Below are 19825 nucleotides of genomic sequence, written 5' to 3' on the forward strand. Positions count from 1 at the left end.
ACTTTGTTATATACCCTTGTTTGGCAATGACAGAGGTCAAATGTTTTCTGTAAGTCTTCACAAGGTTTTCACACAATGTTACTGGTATTTTGGCCCATTCCTCAATTTATTATGTTCAACATTGGCTGACCTAGCACAGGAAATAGCTTCTTAAGTAATTTTGTTGGAATTGGGTCTAGCTAACAGTTGGTGGGTTTAGAAAAATTTTTGTGAATGTGTCGAGCGATACGGTATCAAAAAAAGGACATTCTCAGGACAACTGAGATTTTGAAGACCATAACTATAAAATTATGTACCCAAATCTTAATCCTTGTAGCTCATGACCTGAATATAGTAGAACATTTATTTTGGTACCATTTGAAAGGAGACACAGTAAATTAATGCAGGAAAGTATAACACAATATATTTGGCAGAAGATAGAACAAACCAAAAACATGTGTTTTTTGTAAAAAACAAAATTCCTCATCATGTTTGAGTTGCAGTGGGGAAGGCCAAACGTGGATTAGGAACCTGGAGGAACTTTCCACTTGATCTACTAGATGTCAGCAGGATCTGGTTAAAGTTTCATGGCCGTTTGATATAAAATTCAGTGATCTACTTACTCATTTGTAAAGCAAGGCCAAATTCTGAATTTTCAAGTTCATACATACACAGAACACACAGAACAGTGCCAAAGTCATTAATATAAGGGTTACACACTCCCAGGAATGTTACACATGATGGAAAATTAGCTTTCCTTAATAAAGGTACTAACAGGAGGCGCCACAAGGAGGCGGGTCCAATGATCTAACATGCGTGGTGTTCGTATCATATGTGGTGATCTAACATCATAATTGATCCAATAACCCAGGATTTTGGGGGGAAATTATTAGATCTACAATATCTATTTCTCGTGACAGAAAGTTATTGCATGACATATGTATTTGATCACCTACCAACCAGTAAGAATTCCGGCTCTCACAGACGCACCTTTAGATTTTATTACAGCACATTTTGACATGGCAATAGTTGCCCACTCTTTTATGCAAAAGCGCTCCAAATCTGTCAGATTGCGATGACATCTCTCAGTATAAGGATTGTTGATATCTTTAACAGAATGGCTGATATGAGCCAATGAAAATGTCTGATGGCATGGTCTTGATTCAAATGCTCATTAATGCAAGATGGTGAGGCCTACTGCAGCTTGCTATGTGGGTTCACGCCCATGGCAGGACGACCTCCACACAATTTGATGCTGGTGCTATAATCAACAAATGCATTAGGCTCCATAGGAAATAAATGAATGTCAGTCAATGGTTCTTCAGTGGGAGTCTAATACTATTAAATGTTAAAATTCTCAGACATGGAATATATATAAGCTATTCTAAAGTTATTCTGAACTATTGTTCTTTTTCTGACATTGTGATAATCTCTCCAGAATGTCAGGTTGTGGAATCACTGAGGAAGGCTGTGCTCTGGTCTCTGTTCAGACAAGCTCCTCACTCGTGAAAGAACTGGATCTGTGTAAAAATGATCTGATGGATTCAGGAATGGAAAAGCTCACTGCTATGCTGAAGGATCCACAATATAGACTGGAGACTCTGAGGTGAGTAATACTTTACACAACAGACAATTGGGAATGTGGGAAATGTGTTCCACTGAAACACACATGTATCACATAAACACTTTTGGTTTTCAAATTGGGGGGGGGGGGTAAGTATTATTTACATTATATACAACACTATACAACTTAATTTATTAATATATATAAAAAAAAAATATTTGTGTGTGCCGCTGTGCCGCACGATGGTGCCGCTGTTGAAATTTACTGCTATATTTTGATTTCTTTGCGGGCACACCGCCTTCATCTGCCATTATTATCGCTCGCTGTCGGGTCTGAACTTTCTGCGAAGCTTGCACAGAGATCAACTGCGCAACTGGATTATAGGTTGCCAGGTTGAGGTGACAAACATGTAGAAAATTGTATGTTGTGTGGATTGCGTGATTAGGATGCTTTTCATACAAGATCTGGCAACTGGTCAAAATTAGACAAACATATTGGTCCGATTATCTATAAAGGAGTTTGGAGAAAAAAAAACTGGAGAAACCCGGGAATAACAGGAGTGTTGGCAGGTAGGCTATAAATATAACACCATGGAGCTCATGGATTTTATCACAGAATCCAGACAATAACAGAGAATTTGGCATTTTACATTTCGATAAAAACAATTACCATGGGATTTCGTCTTCCCTAAAAGTAGAGTAAATCTGGAAGGACATTGGGCTCTGCAAGCGGTGTGTATGTTGTTCATTAATTCTACCTCCTTGGTTGTGGCAGTGAATCCTGTTAATCTCCTTGAGGACTTAGTTTTCACTTACTGTGCATAACATTACTGTTGTGTAAGAATGTCCAGAGGCATATCTGCCCAGAAGAAAAACAAAAAACGAAAAGAAATGCAATATCTCATAAAATGAGATAATATGTAGTTTGATGACGACCCAGTAGATGAACTGATGCTCTGACTGGATGGTGATGCTGTGGAGGAGAATGTGTATGCTAATGATGAGAAACAGCGTTCAGCTCTGGTGGATACTGGAGGTCTGAAAAGCCTGGTGGTTCTAAAGTTAATGGAGGAAGTAGTTTGTGAAATCATGATTGACTCTCTGCAGGCTGTCAGACTGTCTGGTCAAAGAAAACGAGTGGGATTCTCTGGTCTCAGTTCTGAAGACAAACTCCTCACACCTGAAAGAACTGGATCTGAGTAACAACAACCTGAAGGATTCAGCAGTGGAGAAGCTCTCTGCTTGGCTAAAGGAACCACAATGCAGATTGGAGACTCTGAGGTGAGTAATACTTTACACAACAGAAAATGGGGAATGTGGGGAATGTGTTACCCTGAAACACATATGTGTATCACATAAATACTTCTTGATTTAGTGAGCAGTGTGATAAGAATCTGAATGGCTTGGTGAAAAATGCTAATAGGAAATATCTCAATCTTTTGACTATCATGTAACTTATGTGGCAATGTTGAGAAAAGGGAAGGCCTTAATAGTCATTTGGATATTGTGAAACTGCGAGGGGAGTAAAATGGGTCGAGAAACGCAAACTTTTTTCTTATTGATGGATTTTGATTTGTTCATCACACAAGTAGAGACCTATAATTATAGCACCACAGAGATTGTGGACTTGATCACAGAATCTAGACAATAAGACGGAGTTTGGCATTTTATATTTCAATATTAATAATAATTACCACCGAATTTCGCCTTCTCTGAAAGTGCAGTAAATATGGAAGGACATTGGGCTCTGCAAACGGAGTGTATGTTGTTCTTTAATTCTAACTCAGTGGTTGTGACAGTGTGTCATGGTAATCTCCCTGTGGAACTAGTTTTCACTGACAGTGCATAAAGTTACTGTTTTGAAAAAAGTCCATAGACATATCTTTCCAGAACAAAACAAATGCAGTAACTCCTGACATTTTAACTATTCTATATAGTTTGGTGACGACCCAGTAGATTAACTGATGCTCTGACTGGATGGTGATGCTGCAGAGGTGAATGTGTATGCTAATAATGAAGATTTGTATGCTAATGTCAAGAAACAACGTTCGGCTCTGTTAGATACTGGAGGTTGGAAAGGCCTGGCTGTTCTAGTGTTAATAGAAGAAGTTTGTGAAATCGTGATTGACTCCCTGCAGGTTGTCAGGCTGTCTGGTCAAAGAGAAAGAATGGAATTATTTGGTATCAGCTCTGGAGGAAAACCCCTTACACCTGAAAGAACTGGATCTGAGCATGAATCACCCAGGAGACTCAGGAGTCATACGCCTGTCTGCTGGACTGAAGGATCCACGCTGGAGACTGGAGAAACTCAAGTATGTCCAGTAAATATTTTCAGTATTGGTAATCAGTAATGTGGTATATAGTTGGTGTATATTTTTTCATTATGACAAGGTACTCATTTTGTAGAGCATTAACACAGTTTCAATTTCAATGTGTAAATGTTTACTTTTTAAATATGACTCCAATGTTAATATTCTCAGACATGGAATATATAGAGGCTAATTTAAGTTATTCCAAAATGCTGTTCTGTTTGTTACATCATGATGATCTCTCTTCAGACTGTCAGGTTGTGGAATCACTGAGGACGGCTGTGTATCTTTGGTCTCAGCTCTGAAGTCAAACCCCTCACAACTGAAAGAGCTGGATCTGAGTCACAACGATCTGAATAATTCAGGAGTGAAAATGCTCTCTGCTTTGCTGAAGGATCCACAATGTAGACTGAAGACTCTTAGGTGAGTAATAATAAAAAACAACACAGCTGACAATGGGGAATGTGAGGAATGTGTTACCCTGAAACACACATTAGATAAACACTTCCTGATTGAGTGAGCAGTGTGATAAAAAGCAGTGTGAGTCTAAAAAGCTTGGTGAAACATGTTTATAGTAAATGTTTCAATGTTTTGACTATCACATAACTTATTTGGAAATGTTGAGGTATGGAAATGCCATAATAGACATTTGGATATAATCTTTTGACTCTCACAAAAAGTAAATGGAGATTTGGGGATTTGGACAGGGCATAATTGATATTTGGATATTGTGAAACTGGGAGGGGAGTAAAATAAGTAGAGAAACCCAAATATTTTCCTTATTGACGTATTTTGATGTATGTTCGTCATGTTAGAATTCAGCCGTTTCGTGTATTGGTTGAAATAATGTTTGTGTACCTGGTTGTCAAGGGAGAGATTAGTTCCGTTATGTATTGCAGCATTTGATAGTCGATTACTCCTAATTGTAAGATTCTGTCCATTTTTTATTCATTAATAAAATGTATGCAACTGGAAGTCAGGGGAGAGCCAGCTTTATTCAGTATGAGTTTACAATGTTGACCTTCCATAGTTCTTACATGTTCTCCAATAATTACGAAGTTAACACCGTCTTTTATGCCAGGACACATGGGAGGCGGTCCGAGGTCATAACCAACCATTACACTGTCCAATATCATCCAATAAGAAAGGTTTATCCTACAAAATACCCTTGTATGGTATATTCCAACCTGTGGTCAAATGGGCCTATCCATTGAGCCTATGAAAGTCACATGGTCAACTCCTATCAGGAGGTATGGACAGGATGTGTGGGTCCCGTTTGTAACGTGCATCACGTCCTATCTATTGTCCTTTGTTCAGAGTTAGTCAGCACATCTGTGTTGTGTTAAGTTTCTCATGCCCATTTTCTCTCATAATGTTACAGACTCCATAATCAGTCTTACAAACACAAGCTCACTAAATCTCATTTCGAAGAACCTCTGGTCGTACCTCAACTTTATAGATATAGAGGACAGAGTTACTGTAAGCCCATTGGCTACTTATTGTTGTGCTTTGAATGAAAGTGAGTTCCTGTGTACAGATAAACAGATGGTTTTTTGATATCTAAACATAAAAAGCTTTAACTTCGACAGTCACACACATAGGACCTATAATTATAGCACCACAGAGATTGTGGACTTGATCACAGAATCTAAATATAAACATTTTAAGTTAATAATAACTACCATCGCATTTCGTTTTCTTTTAAAGACCACTAAATCTGGAAGGACATTGGGCTCTGCAAGCGGTGTGTGTGCGTTGTTCTTTAATTCTACCTCCTTGGTTGTGGGAGTCTGTCATGTGAATATCCATGTGGAACTAGTTTTCACTCGCTGTGCATAACGTTACTGTTGTGAACAACATATCTGCCCAGAACCAAAACAAAAAACGACATTAAAAGAAATTCAGTTATTCATAAATGTTTTGACTATTCTATATAGTTCAGTGACGACCCAGTGGATGAACTGATCCTCTGACTGGATAGTGATGCTGTGGAGGAGAATGTGTATGCTAATAAGGACAATTTGTATGCTAATGATAAAAAACAGCGTTCGGCTCTGGTAGATACTGGAGGTCTGAAAAGTACAGGTGCTGGTCATATAATTAGAATATAATCAAAAAGTTGATTTATTTCAGTAATTCCTTTCAAAAAGTGAATCTTGTATAATGTATACATTCATTCCACACAGAATGATATATTTCAAGTGTTTATTTATTTTAATTTTGATGATTATAACTGACAACTAATGAAAACCCCAAATTCAGTATCTCAGAAAATTTTTATATTGTGAAAAGGTTCAATATTGAAGACACCTGGTGCCACACTCTAATCAGCTAATTAACTTAAAACACCTGCATATGCCTTTAAATCATAGGTCTCAAACCGGTTCCACGGAGGGCCATGTGTCTGCAGGTTTTTGGGTTTTCCTTTAAACTGGTTCCCAGTTCAGACTTAAACAACCAGGTGGGGGTAGAAATGAACCAATTAGTGACCTAATTAGTCAACTACGTACAAGGTGAGAGCGAAAACCTGCAGGCACTTTGCCCTCTGTGGAACCGGTTTGAGACCTCTGCTTTAAATGGTCTCTCAGTCTAGTTCTGTAGACTACACAATCATGGGGAAGAGTGCTGACTTGACAGCTGTCCAAAAGACAACCATTGACACCTTGCACAAGGAGGGCAAGACACAAAAGGTCATTGCTCTGTGTCCAAGCACATTAATAGAGAGGCGAAGGGAAGAAAATGATGTGTTAGAAAAAAGTGTACAAGCAATAGGGATAACTGCACCCTGGAGAGGATTGTGAAACAATACCCATTCAAAAATGTGGGGGAGATTCACAAAGAGTGGACTGCAGCTTGAGTCAGTGCTTCAAGAACCACCATGCACAGACGTATGCAAGACATGGGTTTCAGCTGTCGCATTCCTTGTGTCAAGCCACTCTTTAACAAGACACAGCGTCAGAAGCGTCTCGCTGGGGCTTAAGACAAAAAGGACTGGACTGCTGCTGAGTGGTCCAAAGTCATGTTCTCTGATGAAAGTAAATTTTGCATTTCCTTTGGAAATCAAGGTCCCAGAGTCTGGAGGAAGGGAGGAGAGGCACAGAATCCACGTTGACTGAAGTCCAGTGTAAAGTTTCCACAGTCATTGATGGTTTAGGGTGCCATGTCATCTGCTGGTGTTGGTCCACTGTGTTTTCTGAGGTCTAAGGTCAACGCAGTCGTCTACCAGGAAGTTTATAGCACTTCATGCTTCCTGCTGCTGACCAACTTTATGGAGATGCAGATTTCATTTTTCAACAGGACATGGCACCTGCACACAGTGCCAAAACTACCAGTACCTGGTTTAAGGACCATGGTATCCCTGTTCTTAATTGTCCAGCAAACACGCCTGACCTTAACCCTATAGAAAATCTATGGGGTATTGTGAAAAGGAAGAAGAGATACGCCAGACCCAACAATGCAGAAGAGCTGAAAGCCACTATCAGAGCAACCTGGGCTCTCATAACACCTGAGCAATGCCACAGACTGATCGAGCCCCAACTAAGTGTTGAGTGCTGTACATGCTCATACTTTTCATGTTCATACCTTTCAGTTGGCCAACATTTCTAAAAATATTTTTTTTTGTAATTTTCAAGTTTCACTTTTTGAGTGGAATTACTGAAATAAACTTTTTTATATAAACTAATTTTATGACCAGCACCTGTAGTTTGTGAAATTATGATTGATCTCTGCAGGCTGTCAGGCTGTCTGGTCAAAGAGGAATACTGGAATTCTCTGGTCTCAGCTCTGAAGGAAAACGCCTCACACCTGAAAGAACTGGATCTGAGCATGAATCACCCAGGAGACTCAGGAATCAGACGGCTCTCTGCTGGACTGGAGGATCCACGCTGGAGACTGGAGAAACTCAAGTATATATTTATTTTCTCTATCAGTAATCTGTAATGTGGTATGAAGTTGGCATGTTTTTTTTGCATTGTGACTTAATGTACTCATTTTGTATTGCATGAACACTTTTTCAATGTATATTTATGTGATTTCACACTGTATAATTGTACTAATTTGAGGAAAACATTATGTATAATTTTTTTCTTGTTTAATTTGACTGCATCGTCAATGTTAATATTATCAGCATGGAATAAATAGAAGCTATTCAAAAGTTATTCCAAACTGTTGTTCTGTTTGTAACGTCATGAAAATCTCTCTCCAGATTATGGAATATGGAATATAATGGAATATAAAGAGGCAATTCTAAAGTTATTCCAAACTTTTGTTCTGTTTGTTACATCATGATGATCACTCTCCAGACTTTCAGATTGTAGAATCACTAAGGAAGGCTGGCTATCTTGGCTCTCAGCTCTAAAGTCAAACCTCTCACACCTGAAAGAACTGGATCTGAGTAACAACGATCTGAAGGATACAGGACTGGAGAAGCTCTCTGCTTTGCTGAAGGATCCACAATGTAGACTGGAGACTTTGAGGTGAGTAATAATAATTAATATTCTAAGACTCTTTTGACTATCACAAAACGTATGTGGAGATTTTGAAATTAGGACAGGGCATAATTGAAATTTGGATATTGTGAAACTGGGGAGTAAAATAAGTGAGAAACTCAAACAATTTCCTTATTGACGGATTTTGATATATACTGCGTGCACGATTATTTGTCAAGTGAGTATTCTCATCATATCATTATTTCTATGCACATTTTCCAACTCCAAACCATATAACATCAATGCTCATTGGATTGAGTCATTTTCAGGTGATATTTATTTGTGTAATGAGGGAGGATGTGGTGAAAGTGAATTACACTATATATCAAGGTGTGCATAATTATTAGGCATCTTCAAGACCTCAGGTAAAATGAGCCAAAAAAGAGATTTAACTCACACTGAATAGTAAAAACTTGTAAAATACCTTTCAGATGGATGCAACACTCTTGAAATAGCTAAAACTATTGATGCGTGGCCACAAGACAATCAAATGTTTTGTTGCCAATCATCAACTGGGCCGTAAAAAAAGCATGGAGATGAAAAGACACAAATTAATTGCAAAATACTTAAGAAGAGTTAAACGTGAAGCTACCAGGAACCCATAATCCCACAGTGCCATCATATTCCAAAACTGCAACCTACCTGGAGTGTCCAGAAGTACAAGGTGTCAAGTGCTCAGAGACATGGCCAAGGTCAAGAAGGCTGAAAGAAGACCACCACTGAACAAGATACACAAGTTGAAGCATATGGATTGGGCAAAGAAATACCTGTAGACAGATTTTTCAAAGGTTTTATGGACAGATGATGTGAGAGTGACTCTTGATGGACCAGATGGATGGGCCCGTGGCTGGATCACTAATGAACACGGCACCACTTCGAGTCAAGCACCGGCAAGGTGGAGGAGGGGTACTGGTATGGGCTGTTATCATTAGGGATGAGGTAGTTGGACCTTTTTGGGTTGAAGAAGGACTGAAACTCAACTCCCATACCTACTGCCAGTTTCTGGAAGATACTTTCTTCAAGTAGTGGTACAGGAACAAGTCCTCAGTATTCAAGAAGGCCATGATCTTTATGCAGGACAATGCTCCATCACATGCATCCAAGAACTCCACTGTTGGCTAGCAAGCAAGGGCCTCAAAGATGCTCGAATAATGACCTGGTCCCCTTCCTTACCTGACTTAAATCCTATTAAGAACTTGTGGACCCTTCTCAAATGTGAGATTTACAGTCAGGGAAGACAATGCGTCTCTTCAAAGAGCTTTTGGGAGGCTGTGGTGGCTGCTTCTGCGAAAGTTGATCATGAACAGATCAAGAAATTGACAGACTCCATGGATGGAAGGCTCATGGCAGTTATTGCAAAGAAGGGTGGCTATATTGGACAAACAATATTTTTTGAAAAGACACAAATTGGAATTGTCATTTTCTGTTACTTATTTGTTACACTTACTTTAAAAATTGACAATTAACAAGTGAGTTGGGAGAAATTATTTTTGGAATTTAGTTGCCTTATAATTCTGCACACCAATTGTTGCCTTTTAATTGTGCACGCATATATTCCTTTGAGAAAGATCAAAACTCACTTTTCCTTTGTTAAACATTCAGGTTTGAAGTTCAATGATATTTTGGTTTGACGTAAAACATTGTGATTGTTAAACAATAAAATCAATTTTGAGAAATACGATGTGGCTAATAATTGTGATTGCGATTTATGTTCATCACGCAAGTAGAGACCTATAATTATAGCACTACAGAGATTGTGGACTTGATCACAGAATCTAGAAATAAACACAGAGTTTAACAATACAAGTTTCACATTTCGTCTTTAAAAGTGCAGTAAATCTGGAAGGACATTAGGCTCTGCAAGTGGTGTGTGTGTGTGTGTTGTTGTTCCTTAATTCTACCTCAGTGGTTCTGGCAGTGTGTCATGTGATTCTCCATTTGGATCTTGTCACTCACTGTGCATAATGTTACTGTTGTGAAAAATGTCCAGAACCAAAACAGAAAATGACATTTCAACAAATTTAGTAATTCCTACATGATTGACTCTTTGCAGGCTGTCAGACTGTCTGGATGAAGAGAAATACTGGAATTCTCTGGTCTCAGCTCTGATTGCAAACCCTTCCCAACTGAAAGAACTGGATCTGAGCTTGAATCACCCAGAAGACTCAGGAGTCAAACTGCTCTCTGCTGGACTGGAGGATCCACACTGGAGACTGGAGAAACTCAAGTATGTCTCTTCGATATTTTCTCTGTCGGTAATGAGTAATGTGTTATAAAGTTGGGATGTATTTTTTTGCTTTGTGACATAATGTACTCATTTTGTATTGCATGAACACAGTTTCAATTTCAATGTGTATTTATGTGATTTCACACTGTATAATTGAGAGGAAATCAAAAATGTGAGGAAAACATTATCTATTCATTGACTTTATCGTCAATGTTAATATTCTTGGAATATGGAATATAATGGAATATAAAGAGGCAATTCTAAAGTTATTCCAAACTTTTGTTCTGTTTGTTACATCATGATGATCACTCTCCAGACTTTCAGGTTGTGGAATCACTAAGGACGGCTGGCTATCTTTGGTCTCAGCTCTGAAGTCAAACCCCTCACACCTGAAAGAACTGGATCTGAGTAACAACGATCTGAAGGATACAGGTGTGGAGAACCTCTCTGCTTTGCTGAAGGATCCACAATGTAGACTGGAGACTCTGAGGTGAGTTATAATAAACAACAACACAACTGACAATGGGGAATGTGGGGGATTTGTTACCCTGAAACACACATGTATCAGATAAACACTTCCTGATTGAGTGAGCAGTGTGATAAGAATCTGAATAGCTTGGTGAAACATGGTTTTAGGAAATGTCTCAATCTTTTGACTATCACATAACTTATGTGGAGATGTTGAGATAAGGAAAGGCCATAATAGACATTCGGATATCGTGAAACTGGGAGGGGAGTAAAATGGGTAGAGAATCCCAAACATTTTCCTTATTGACGGATTTTGATGTATGTTTGTCACACAAATAGAGATATATAAATATAGCACCAAAAAGATTGTGACTTTGATCACAGAATCTAGTTTTATATTTTGTCCATTTTTGATCCATGAACAAAATTAATGCAACCAGAAGTCAGGGGAGAGACATCTTTATTCAGCATGAGGCTACAATGATTAACTTCCATTTCTCAAATTTTTCTCTCCATTAATTACAAAGTTTACACAGTCTTTTATGCCAAAACATATAGTAGGTGGTCTATGATTGTAGCCACCATTACACAGTCTGTTATCCTCCAGTAAGAAAGATTTACCCTTGTATTGTGTGTTCCAACCTCCCCTATGTTCCATGGGTCTATCGATAGAATTTATGACAGTCATATGGACAGTTCCTAGCAGGAGGTATGGACAGGGTGTGTGGGGTCTATCAGCAATAGCAACCACATCTTATCTATTGTCTGTTGTCCAGCATTAGTCAGCACATGTGTGTGTGTGTGTGGGTGTGTGTGTTTGTTTGGGTGTGTGTGTATGTGTGTGTGTGTTGATCTTTAATTCTACCTCAGTGGTTCTGGGAGTCGGTCATGTGATTCTCCAAATGAAACTTGTCACTGGCTGTGCATAAAGTTACTGTTGTGAAAAATGTCCAGTGATATATCTGCCCAGTACCAAAACAAAAAACGACATTAAAATAAATTTGGTTTTGTGTCCTAATGATAAGAAACGGCCTTCAGCTCTGGTGGATACTGGAGGTCGGAAAAGCCTTGTGGTTCTAGAGTTAATGGAGGAAGTAGTTTGTGAAATCATGATTGACTCTCTCCAGGCTGTCAGGCTGTCTGGTCAAAGAGGAATACTGGAATTCTCTGGTCTCAGCTCAAAAAAAAAACGCCTCATACCTGAAAGAACTGGATCTGAGCTACAATCACCCAGGAGACTCAGGAGTCAGACTGCTCTCTGCTGGACTGGAGGATCCACACCAGAGACGGGAGAAACTCAAGTATGTCCTGTCCATATTTTCTCTATTGGTAATCTGTAATGTGGTTGTTTTTTGTTTTTTTGCTTTGTGACATACTGTACTAATTTTGTGTAGCATAAACACAGTTTCAATTTCAATGTATATTTATGTTATTTTACACTGAATAATTGTGAAAAAAAACACATTTAAAGAAATTGTTATCTATTCATTTTTAAATATGACTGCACCATCAATGTTAATATTCTCAGATATGGTATACATAGAGGCAAGTTTAAATGTATTCTGAACTATTGTTCTGTTTGTGACATCATGATAATCTCTCTTCAGACTGTCAGGTTGTGAAATCACTGTGAAAGGCTGTACTTCTCTGGTCTCAGCACTGAAGTCAAACCCCTCACAACTGAAAGAACTGGATCTGAGTAACAATGTTCTGAATGATTCAGGAGTGGAGAAGCTCTGTGCTTTGCTGAAGGATCCACAATGTAGACTGGAGACTCTGAGGTGAGTTATAATAAACAAAATCACAAATGACAATGGGGAAGATGGGGAATTGTTAACCTGAAACACAAATATATCAGATGAACACTTCCTGATTGAGTGAGCACTGTGATAGGAATCTAGAAAGCTTGGTGAAACATGCTTATTTGAAATGTCCTTATCTTTTGACTATCACCTAACTTATGTAAATATGTTGAGATGAGGAAAGGCCATAATAGACATTTGGATATCGTGAAACTGTGAGGGGAGTAAAATAAGTAGAGAAACCCAAACATTTTCCTTTTGACGGATTTTGATATACAGTGGGGAGAACAAGTATTTGATAAACTGCCGATTTTGCAGGTTTTCCCACTTACAAAGCATGTAGAAGTCTGTCATTTTTATCATTGGTACTCTTCAATTGTGAGTGACGGAATCTAAAACAAAAATCCAGAAAATCACATACTAGGATTTTTAAGTAATTCATTTGCATTTTATTGCATGACATATGTATTTGATACATCAGAAAAGCAGATCTTAATACTTGGTACAGAAACTTTGTTTGCAATTACAGAGATCATATGTTTCCTGTAGTTCTTGACCAGGTTTGCACACACTGCAGCAGGGATTTTGGCCCACTCCTTTATACAGACCTTCTCCAGAACCTTCAGGTTTCGGGCTGTCGCTGGGCAATACAGACTTTCAGCTCCCTCTAAAGATTTTCTATTGGGTTCAGGTCTGGAGACTGGCTAGGCCACTCCAGTTCCTTGAGATGCTTCTTACGGAGCCACTCCTTAGTTGCCCTGGCTGTGTGTTTCGGGTCGTTGTCATGCTGGAAGACCCAGCCACGACCCATCTTCAATGCTCTTACTGAGGGAAGGAGGTTGTTGGCAAAGATGTCGCGATACATGGCCCTGTCCATCCTCCCCTCAATACGGTGCAGTCGTCCTGTCCACTTTGCAGAAAAGCATCCCCAAAGAATGATGTTTCCACCTCCATGCTTCACGGTTGGGATGGTGTTCTTGGGGTTGTACTCATCCTTCTTCCTCCAAACACGGTGAGTGGAGTTTAGATCAAAAAGCTAAATTTTTGTCTCATCAGACCATATGACCTTCACCCATTCCTCTTCTGGATCATCCAGATGGTTATTGGCAAACTTCAGACGGGCCTGGACATGGGCTGGCATTAGCAGGGGGACCTTGCGTGCGCTGCAGGATTTTAATCCATGACTGCGTAGTGTGTTACTAATGGTTTTCTTTGAGACTGTGGTCCCTGCTCTCTTCAGGTCAATGACCAGGTCCTGCCGTGTAGTTCTGGGCTGATCCCTCACCTTCCTCATGATCATTGATGACCCACGAGGTGCGATCTTGCATGGAGCCCCAGACCGAGTGAGATTGACCGTCATCTTGAACTTCTTCCATTTTGTAATTATTGCGCCAACAGTTGTTGCCTTCTCACCAAGCTGCTTGCCTATTGTCCTGTAGCCTATCCCAGCCTTGTGCAGGTCTACAATTTTATCCCTGATGTCCTTACACAACTCTCTGGTCTTGGCCATTGTGGAGAGGTTGGAGTCTGTTTGATTGAGTGTGTGGACAGGTGTCTTGTATACAGGTAACGAGTTCAAACAGGTGCAGTTAATACAGGTAATGAGTGGAGAACAGATGGGCTTCTTAAAGAAAAACTGACAGGTCTGTGAGAGCCGGAATTCTTACTGGTTGGTAGCTGATCAAATGCATATGTCATGCAATAAAATGCTAATTAATTATTTAAAAATCATACAATGTGATTTTATGGTTGTTTGTTTTAGATTCCATCACTCACAGCTGAAGTGTACCTATCATAAAAATTACAGACCTCTACATGCTTTGTAAGTAGGAATGCATGTGCAAAATCGGCAGTATATCAAATACTTGTTCTCCCCACTGTATGTTTGTCACACAAGTAGAGACCTACACTCACCTAAAGGATTATTAGGAACACCTGTTCAATTTCTCATTAATGCAATTATCTAATCAACCAATCACATGGCAGTTGCTTCAATGCATTTAGGGGTGTGGTCCTGGTCAAGACAATCTCCTGAACTCCAAACTGAATGTCAGAATGGGAAAGAAAGTTGATTTAAGCAATTTTGAGCGTGGCATTGTTGTTGATGCCAGACAGGTCGGTTTGAGTTTTTCACAATCTGCTCAGTTACTGGGATTTTCACGCACAACCATTTCTAGGGTTTACAAAGAATGGTGTGAAAAGGGAAAAACATCCAGTATGCGGCAGTCCTGTGGGCGAAAATGCCTTGTTGATGCTAGAGGTCAGAGGAGAATGGGCCAACTGATTCAAGCTGATAGAAGAGCAACTTTGACTGAAATAACCACTTGTTACAACCGAGGTATGCAGCAAAGCATTTGTGAAGCCACAACACGCACAACCTTAAGGCAGATGGGCTACAACAGCAGAAGACCCCACCGGGTACCACTCATCCCCACTACAAATAGGAAAAAGAAGCTACAATTTGCACAAGCTCACCAAAATTGGACAGTTGAAGACTGGAAGAATGTTGCCTGGTCTGATGAGTCTCGATTTCTGTTGAGACATTCAGATGGTAGAGTCAGAATTTGGCGTAAACAGAATGAGAACATGGATCCATTATGCCTTGTTACCACTGTGCAGGCTGGTGGTGGTGATGTAATGGTGTGGGGGATGTTTTCTTGGCACACTTTAGGCCCCTTAGTGCCAATTGGGCATCGTTTAAATGCCACAGCCTACCTGAGCATTGTTTCTGACCATGTCCATCCCTTTAAGACCACCATGTACCCATCCTCTGATGGCTACTTCCAGCAGGATAATGCACCATGTCACAAAGCGCGAATAATTTCAAATTGGTTTCTTGAACATGACAATGAGTTCTCTGTACTGAAATGGCCCCCACAGTCACCAAATCTCAACCCAATAGAGCATCTTTGAGATGTGGTGGAACGGGAGCTTCGTCCCCTGGATGTGCATCCCACAAATCTCCATCAACTGCAAGATGCTATCCTATCAATATGGGCCAACATTTCTAAAGAATGCTTTCAGCACCTTGTTGAATCAATGCCACGTAGAATTAAGGCAGTTCTGAAGGCGAAATGGGGTCAAACACAGTATTAGTATGGTGTTCCTAATAATCATTTAGGTGAGTGTATATTTATAGCACCACAGAGATCGTGGAGTTGCCCACAGAATCTAGACATAAACACAGAGTTTTCTATTTCTAGTTTAAATATTTATAATATTTTCCATCGCATTTCGTCTTCTCTAAAAAAGGATTAAATATGGAAAGACATTGCGCTCTGCATGCAGTGTGTGTGTGTTGTTCTTTAATTCTTCCTCAGTGGTTGTGGAAGTTTGTCATGTGATTCTCCACGTGGAACTTGTTTTCACTCACTGTGCAAAAAGTTACTGTTGTGAAATATGTCCAGAGACATATCTGCCCAAAACAAAAACAAGAAAACTACATTAAAAACAATTCAATGATTCATAATTTTTTTGACTATTCTATATAGTTTGATGACGACCCAGAAAATGAACTGATTCTCTGACTGGATGCTGATGCTGTGGAGGAGAATGTGTATGCTAATAGGGACGATTCATATGCTAATGATGATAAACAGCGTTCGGCTCTGGTGGATACTGGAGGTCTAAAAAAGCCTGGAGGTTCTAGTGTTAATAGAAGAAGTAATTTGTAAAATCATGATTGACTCTCTGCAGGCTGTCAGGCTGTCTGGTCAAAGAGGAATACTGGAATTATCTGGTCTCAGCTCTGAAGGAAAACGCCTCACACCTGAAAGAACTGGATCTGAGCTTCAATCACCCTGGAAACTCAGGAGTCAAACTGCTCTCTGCTGGACTGGAGGATCCACACTGGAGACTGGAGAAACTCAAGTATGTCTCTTCAAGTATGTCTCTTGCATTTTGACATACTGTACTAATTTTGTTTAACATTACCTCAGTTTCAATTTCAATATACAGGTGCTGGTCATAAAATTAGAATATCATCAGAAAGTTAATTTATTTCAGTAATTCCATTCAAAAAGTGAAACTTGTTTATTATATTCATTAATTGCACACATACTGATGCATTTAAAATGTTTATTTATTTTAATTGTGATGATTATAACTGACAACTAATGAAAATCCCATATTCAGTATCTCGGAAAATTTGAATATTACTTAAGACCAATACAAAAAAAAGATTTTTGGAAATATTGGCCAACTGAAAAGTATGAACATGAAAAGTATGAGCATGTACAGCACTCAATACTTAGTTGGGGCTCCTTTTGCCTGAATTACTGCAGCAATGTGGCATGTCAGTGGCACTGCTCAGGTGTTTTGAGAGCCCTGGTTGCTCTGATAGTGGCCTTCAGCTCTTCTGCATTGTTGGGTCTGGCGTATCGTATCTTCCTCCTCACAATACCCCATAGATTTTCTATAGGATTAAGGTCAGGCGAGTTTGCTGGCCAATTAAGAACAGGGATCCCATGGTCCTTAAACCAGGTACTGGTAGCTTTGGCACTGTGTGCAGGTGCCAAGTCCTGTTGGAAAATGAAATCTGCATCTCCATAAAGTTGGTCAGCAGCAGGAAGCATGAAGTGCTATAAACTTCCTGGTAAACGGCTGCGTTGACTTTGGACCTCACAGTGGACCAACACCAGCAGATGACATGGCACCCAAAACCATCAATGACTGTGGAACGTTTACACTGGACTTCATGCAACATAGATGCTGTGCCTCTCCTCCCTTCCTCCAGACTCTGGGACCTTGATTTCCAAAGGAAATGCAAAATTTACTTTCATCAGAGAACATGACTTTGGACCACTCAGCAGCAGTCCAGTCCTTTTTGTCTTAAGCCCCAGCGAGACGCTTCTGACGCTGTGTCTTTTTCAAGAGTGGCTTGACACAAGGAATGTGACAGCTGAAACCCATGTCTTGCATACGTCTGTGCGTGGTGGTTCTTGAAGCACTGACTCAAGCTGCAGTCCATTCTTTGTGAATCTCCCCCACATTTTTGAATAGGTTTTGTTTCACAATCCTCTCCAGGGTGCAATTATCCCTATTGCTTGCACACTTTTGTGTCTTGCCCTCCTTGTGCAAGGTGTCAATGGTCATCTTTTGGACAGCTGTCAAGTCAGCAGTCTTCCCCATGATTGTGTAGTCTACAGAACTAGACTGAGAGACCATTTAAAAGCCTTTGCATGTGTTTTGAGTTTATTAGCTGATTAGAGTGTGGCACCAGGTGTCTTCAACATTGAACCTTTTCAAAATATTCAAATTTTCTGAGATACTGAATTTGGGGTTTTCATTAGTTGTCAGTTATAATCATCAAAAGTAAATTAAATAAACACTTGAAATGTATCAGTATGTGTGGAATGAATGTATACATTATACAAGTTTCTCTTTTTGAATGGAATTACTGAAATAATTCAACTTTTTGATGATATTCTAATTATATGATCAGCACCTTTGTATATATATGTGTGTGTGTATTTGTGTGTATGTGTGATTTCACATTGTATAATTGTGAGTAAAACAGAAATTTGAGGAAAGCATTATCTATTCATTTTTACCTTTTAAATATGACTGCACTATCAATGTTAATATTCTCAGACATGGAATTTATAGAGGCTATTCTAATGTTATTCTGAACTTTTTTTCTCTTTGTGACATCCTGATAATCTCTCTCCAGACTGTCAGGATGTGAAATCACTGAGAAAGGTGGTGGTTCTCTGGTCTCAGCTCTGAAGTCAAACCCCTCACATCTGATAGAGCTGGATCAGAGTAATAATGTCCTTATGGATTCAGGAGTGAAGCTGCTCTCTGCTATGTTGGATGATCCACAATGTAGACTGGAGACTCTGAGGTGAGGAGGCTAGTAGTTTGTATTTGTCACACTAGTCCAGAACCCCAAGCTTGGTCTGTCTCGCTCATTTGGGGTGACGATGACTAGTGATTTATTTGAAGATTTTATTGCTTATTAACCTTATGAAAGAGAGAATACAATTCTAGATACAGTATCTCACAAAAGTGAGTACACCCCTCACATGTTTGTAAATATTTGATTATATCTTTTCATGTGACAACACTGAAGAAATGACACTTTGCTGCAATGCAATGTAGTGAGCGTGCTGCTTGTATAAAAATTGCGCCAACAGTTGTTGTCTTCTCACCAAGCTGCTTGTCTATTATCCTGTAGCCCATCCCAGCCTTGTGCAGGTCTACAATTTTATCCCTGATGTCCTTATACAGCTCTCTGGTCTTGGCCATTGTGTGAGAGGTTAGAGTCTGTTTGATTGAGTGTGTGGACAAGTGTCTTTTATTCAGGAAATGAGTTGAAACAGGTGCAGTTAAAACAGGTAATGAGTGGAGAACAGGAGGGCTTCTTAAAGAAAAACTAACGGGTCTGTGAGAACTGGAATTCTTACTGGTTGGTTACTGGTTCTAGTGTAAATAGAAGAAATTTGTGCAATCATGATTAACTCTCTGCAGGTTGTCAGGCTGTCTGGTCAAAAAGGAAAACTGGGATTCTCTGGTCTCGGCTCTGATTGCAAACCCCTCCCACCTGAAAGAACTGGATCTGAGCTTGAATCACCCAGGAGACGTGGGATTGAAACTGCTCTCTGCTGGACTGAAGGATCTACGCTGGAGACTGGAGAAACTCAAGTATGTCCTGTAGATATTTTCTCTATTGGTAATCGGTAATGTGATATACATTTAGCATGTTTTTTTTGTATTATGACATAATGTGCTAATTTTGTATTGCATGAACCCAGTTTCAATTTCAATGTGTATTTATGTGATTTCACAATGTATAATTGTGAGAAAAATAAAAATTTGAGGAAAACATTGTATACATTTTTTCTTGTTAAATTTGACTGCATCGTCAATATTAATAATGTCTCAGCATGGAATAAATAGAAGATATTCAAAAGTTATTCTAAATTATTGTTCTGTTTGTTACGTCATGATAATCTCTCTCCAGACTGTCAGGTTGTGGAATCACTGAGG

The 19825-nt window shown here is 39.4% G+C and overlaps 1 protein-coding gene across 1 annotated transcript; it reads left to right on the forward strand.

Moving 5' to 3' along the window:
- The first annotated feature begins 1529 nt into the window (after positions 1-1529).
- LOC117595151 (NACHT, LRR and PYD domains-containing protein 12-like) lies at positions 1530-19493 on the forward strand. Its single transcript, XM_034294950.1, has 6 exons — positions 1530-1585; positions 2650-2823; positions 3681-3854; positions 4101-4274; positions 18507-18680; positions 19307-19493. The coding sequence occupies exons 1-6, from the start codon at positions 1530-1532 to the stop codon at positions 19491-19493; spliced, it is 939 nt and encodes a 312-aa protein (XP_034150841.1).
- The last annotated feature ends 332 nt before the right edge of the window (positions 19494-19825 follow it).

The sequence above is a fragment of the Esox lucius genome, chromosome 11 (assembly GCF_011004845.1).
Source record: "Esox lucius isolate fEsoLuc1 chromosome 11, fEsoLuc1.pri, whole genome shotgun sequence".
In the NCBI taxonomy this organism is placed as follows: Eukaryota; Metazoa; Chordata; class Actinopteri; order Esociformes; family Esocidae; genus Esox; species Esox lucius.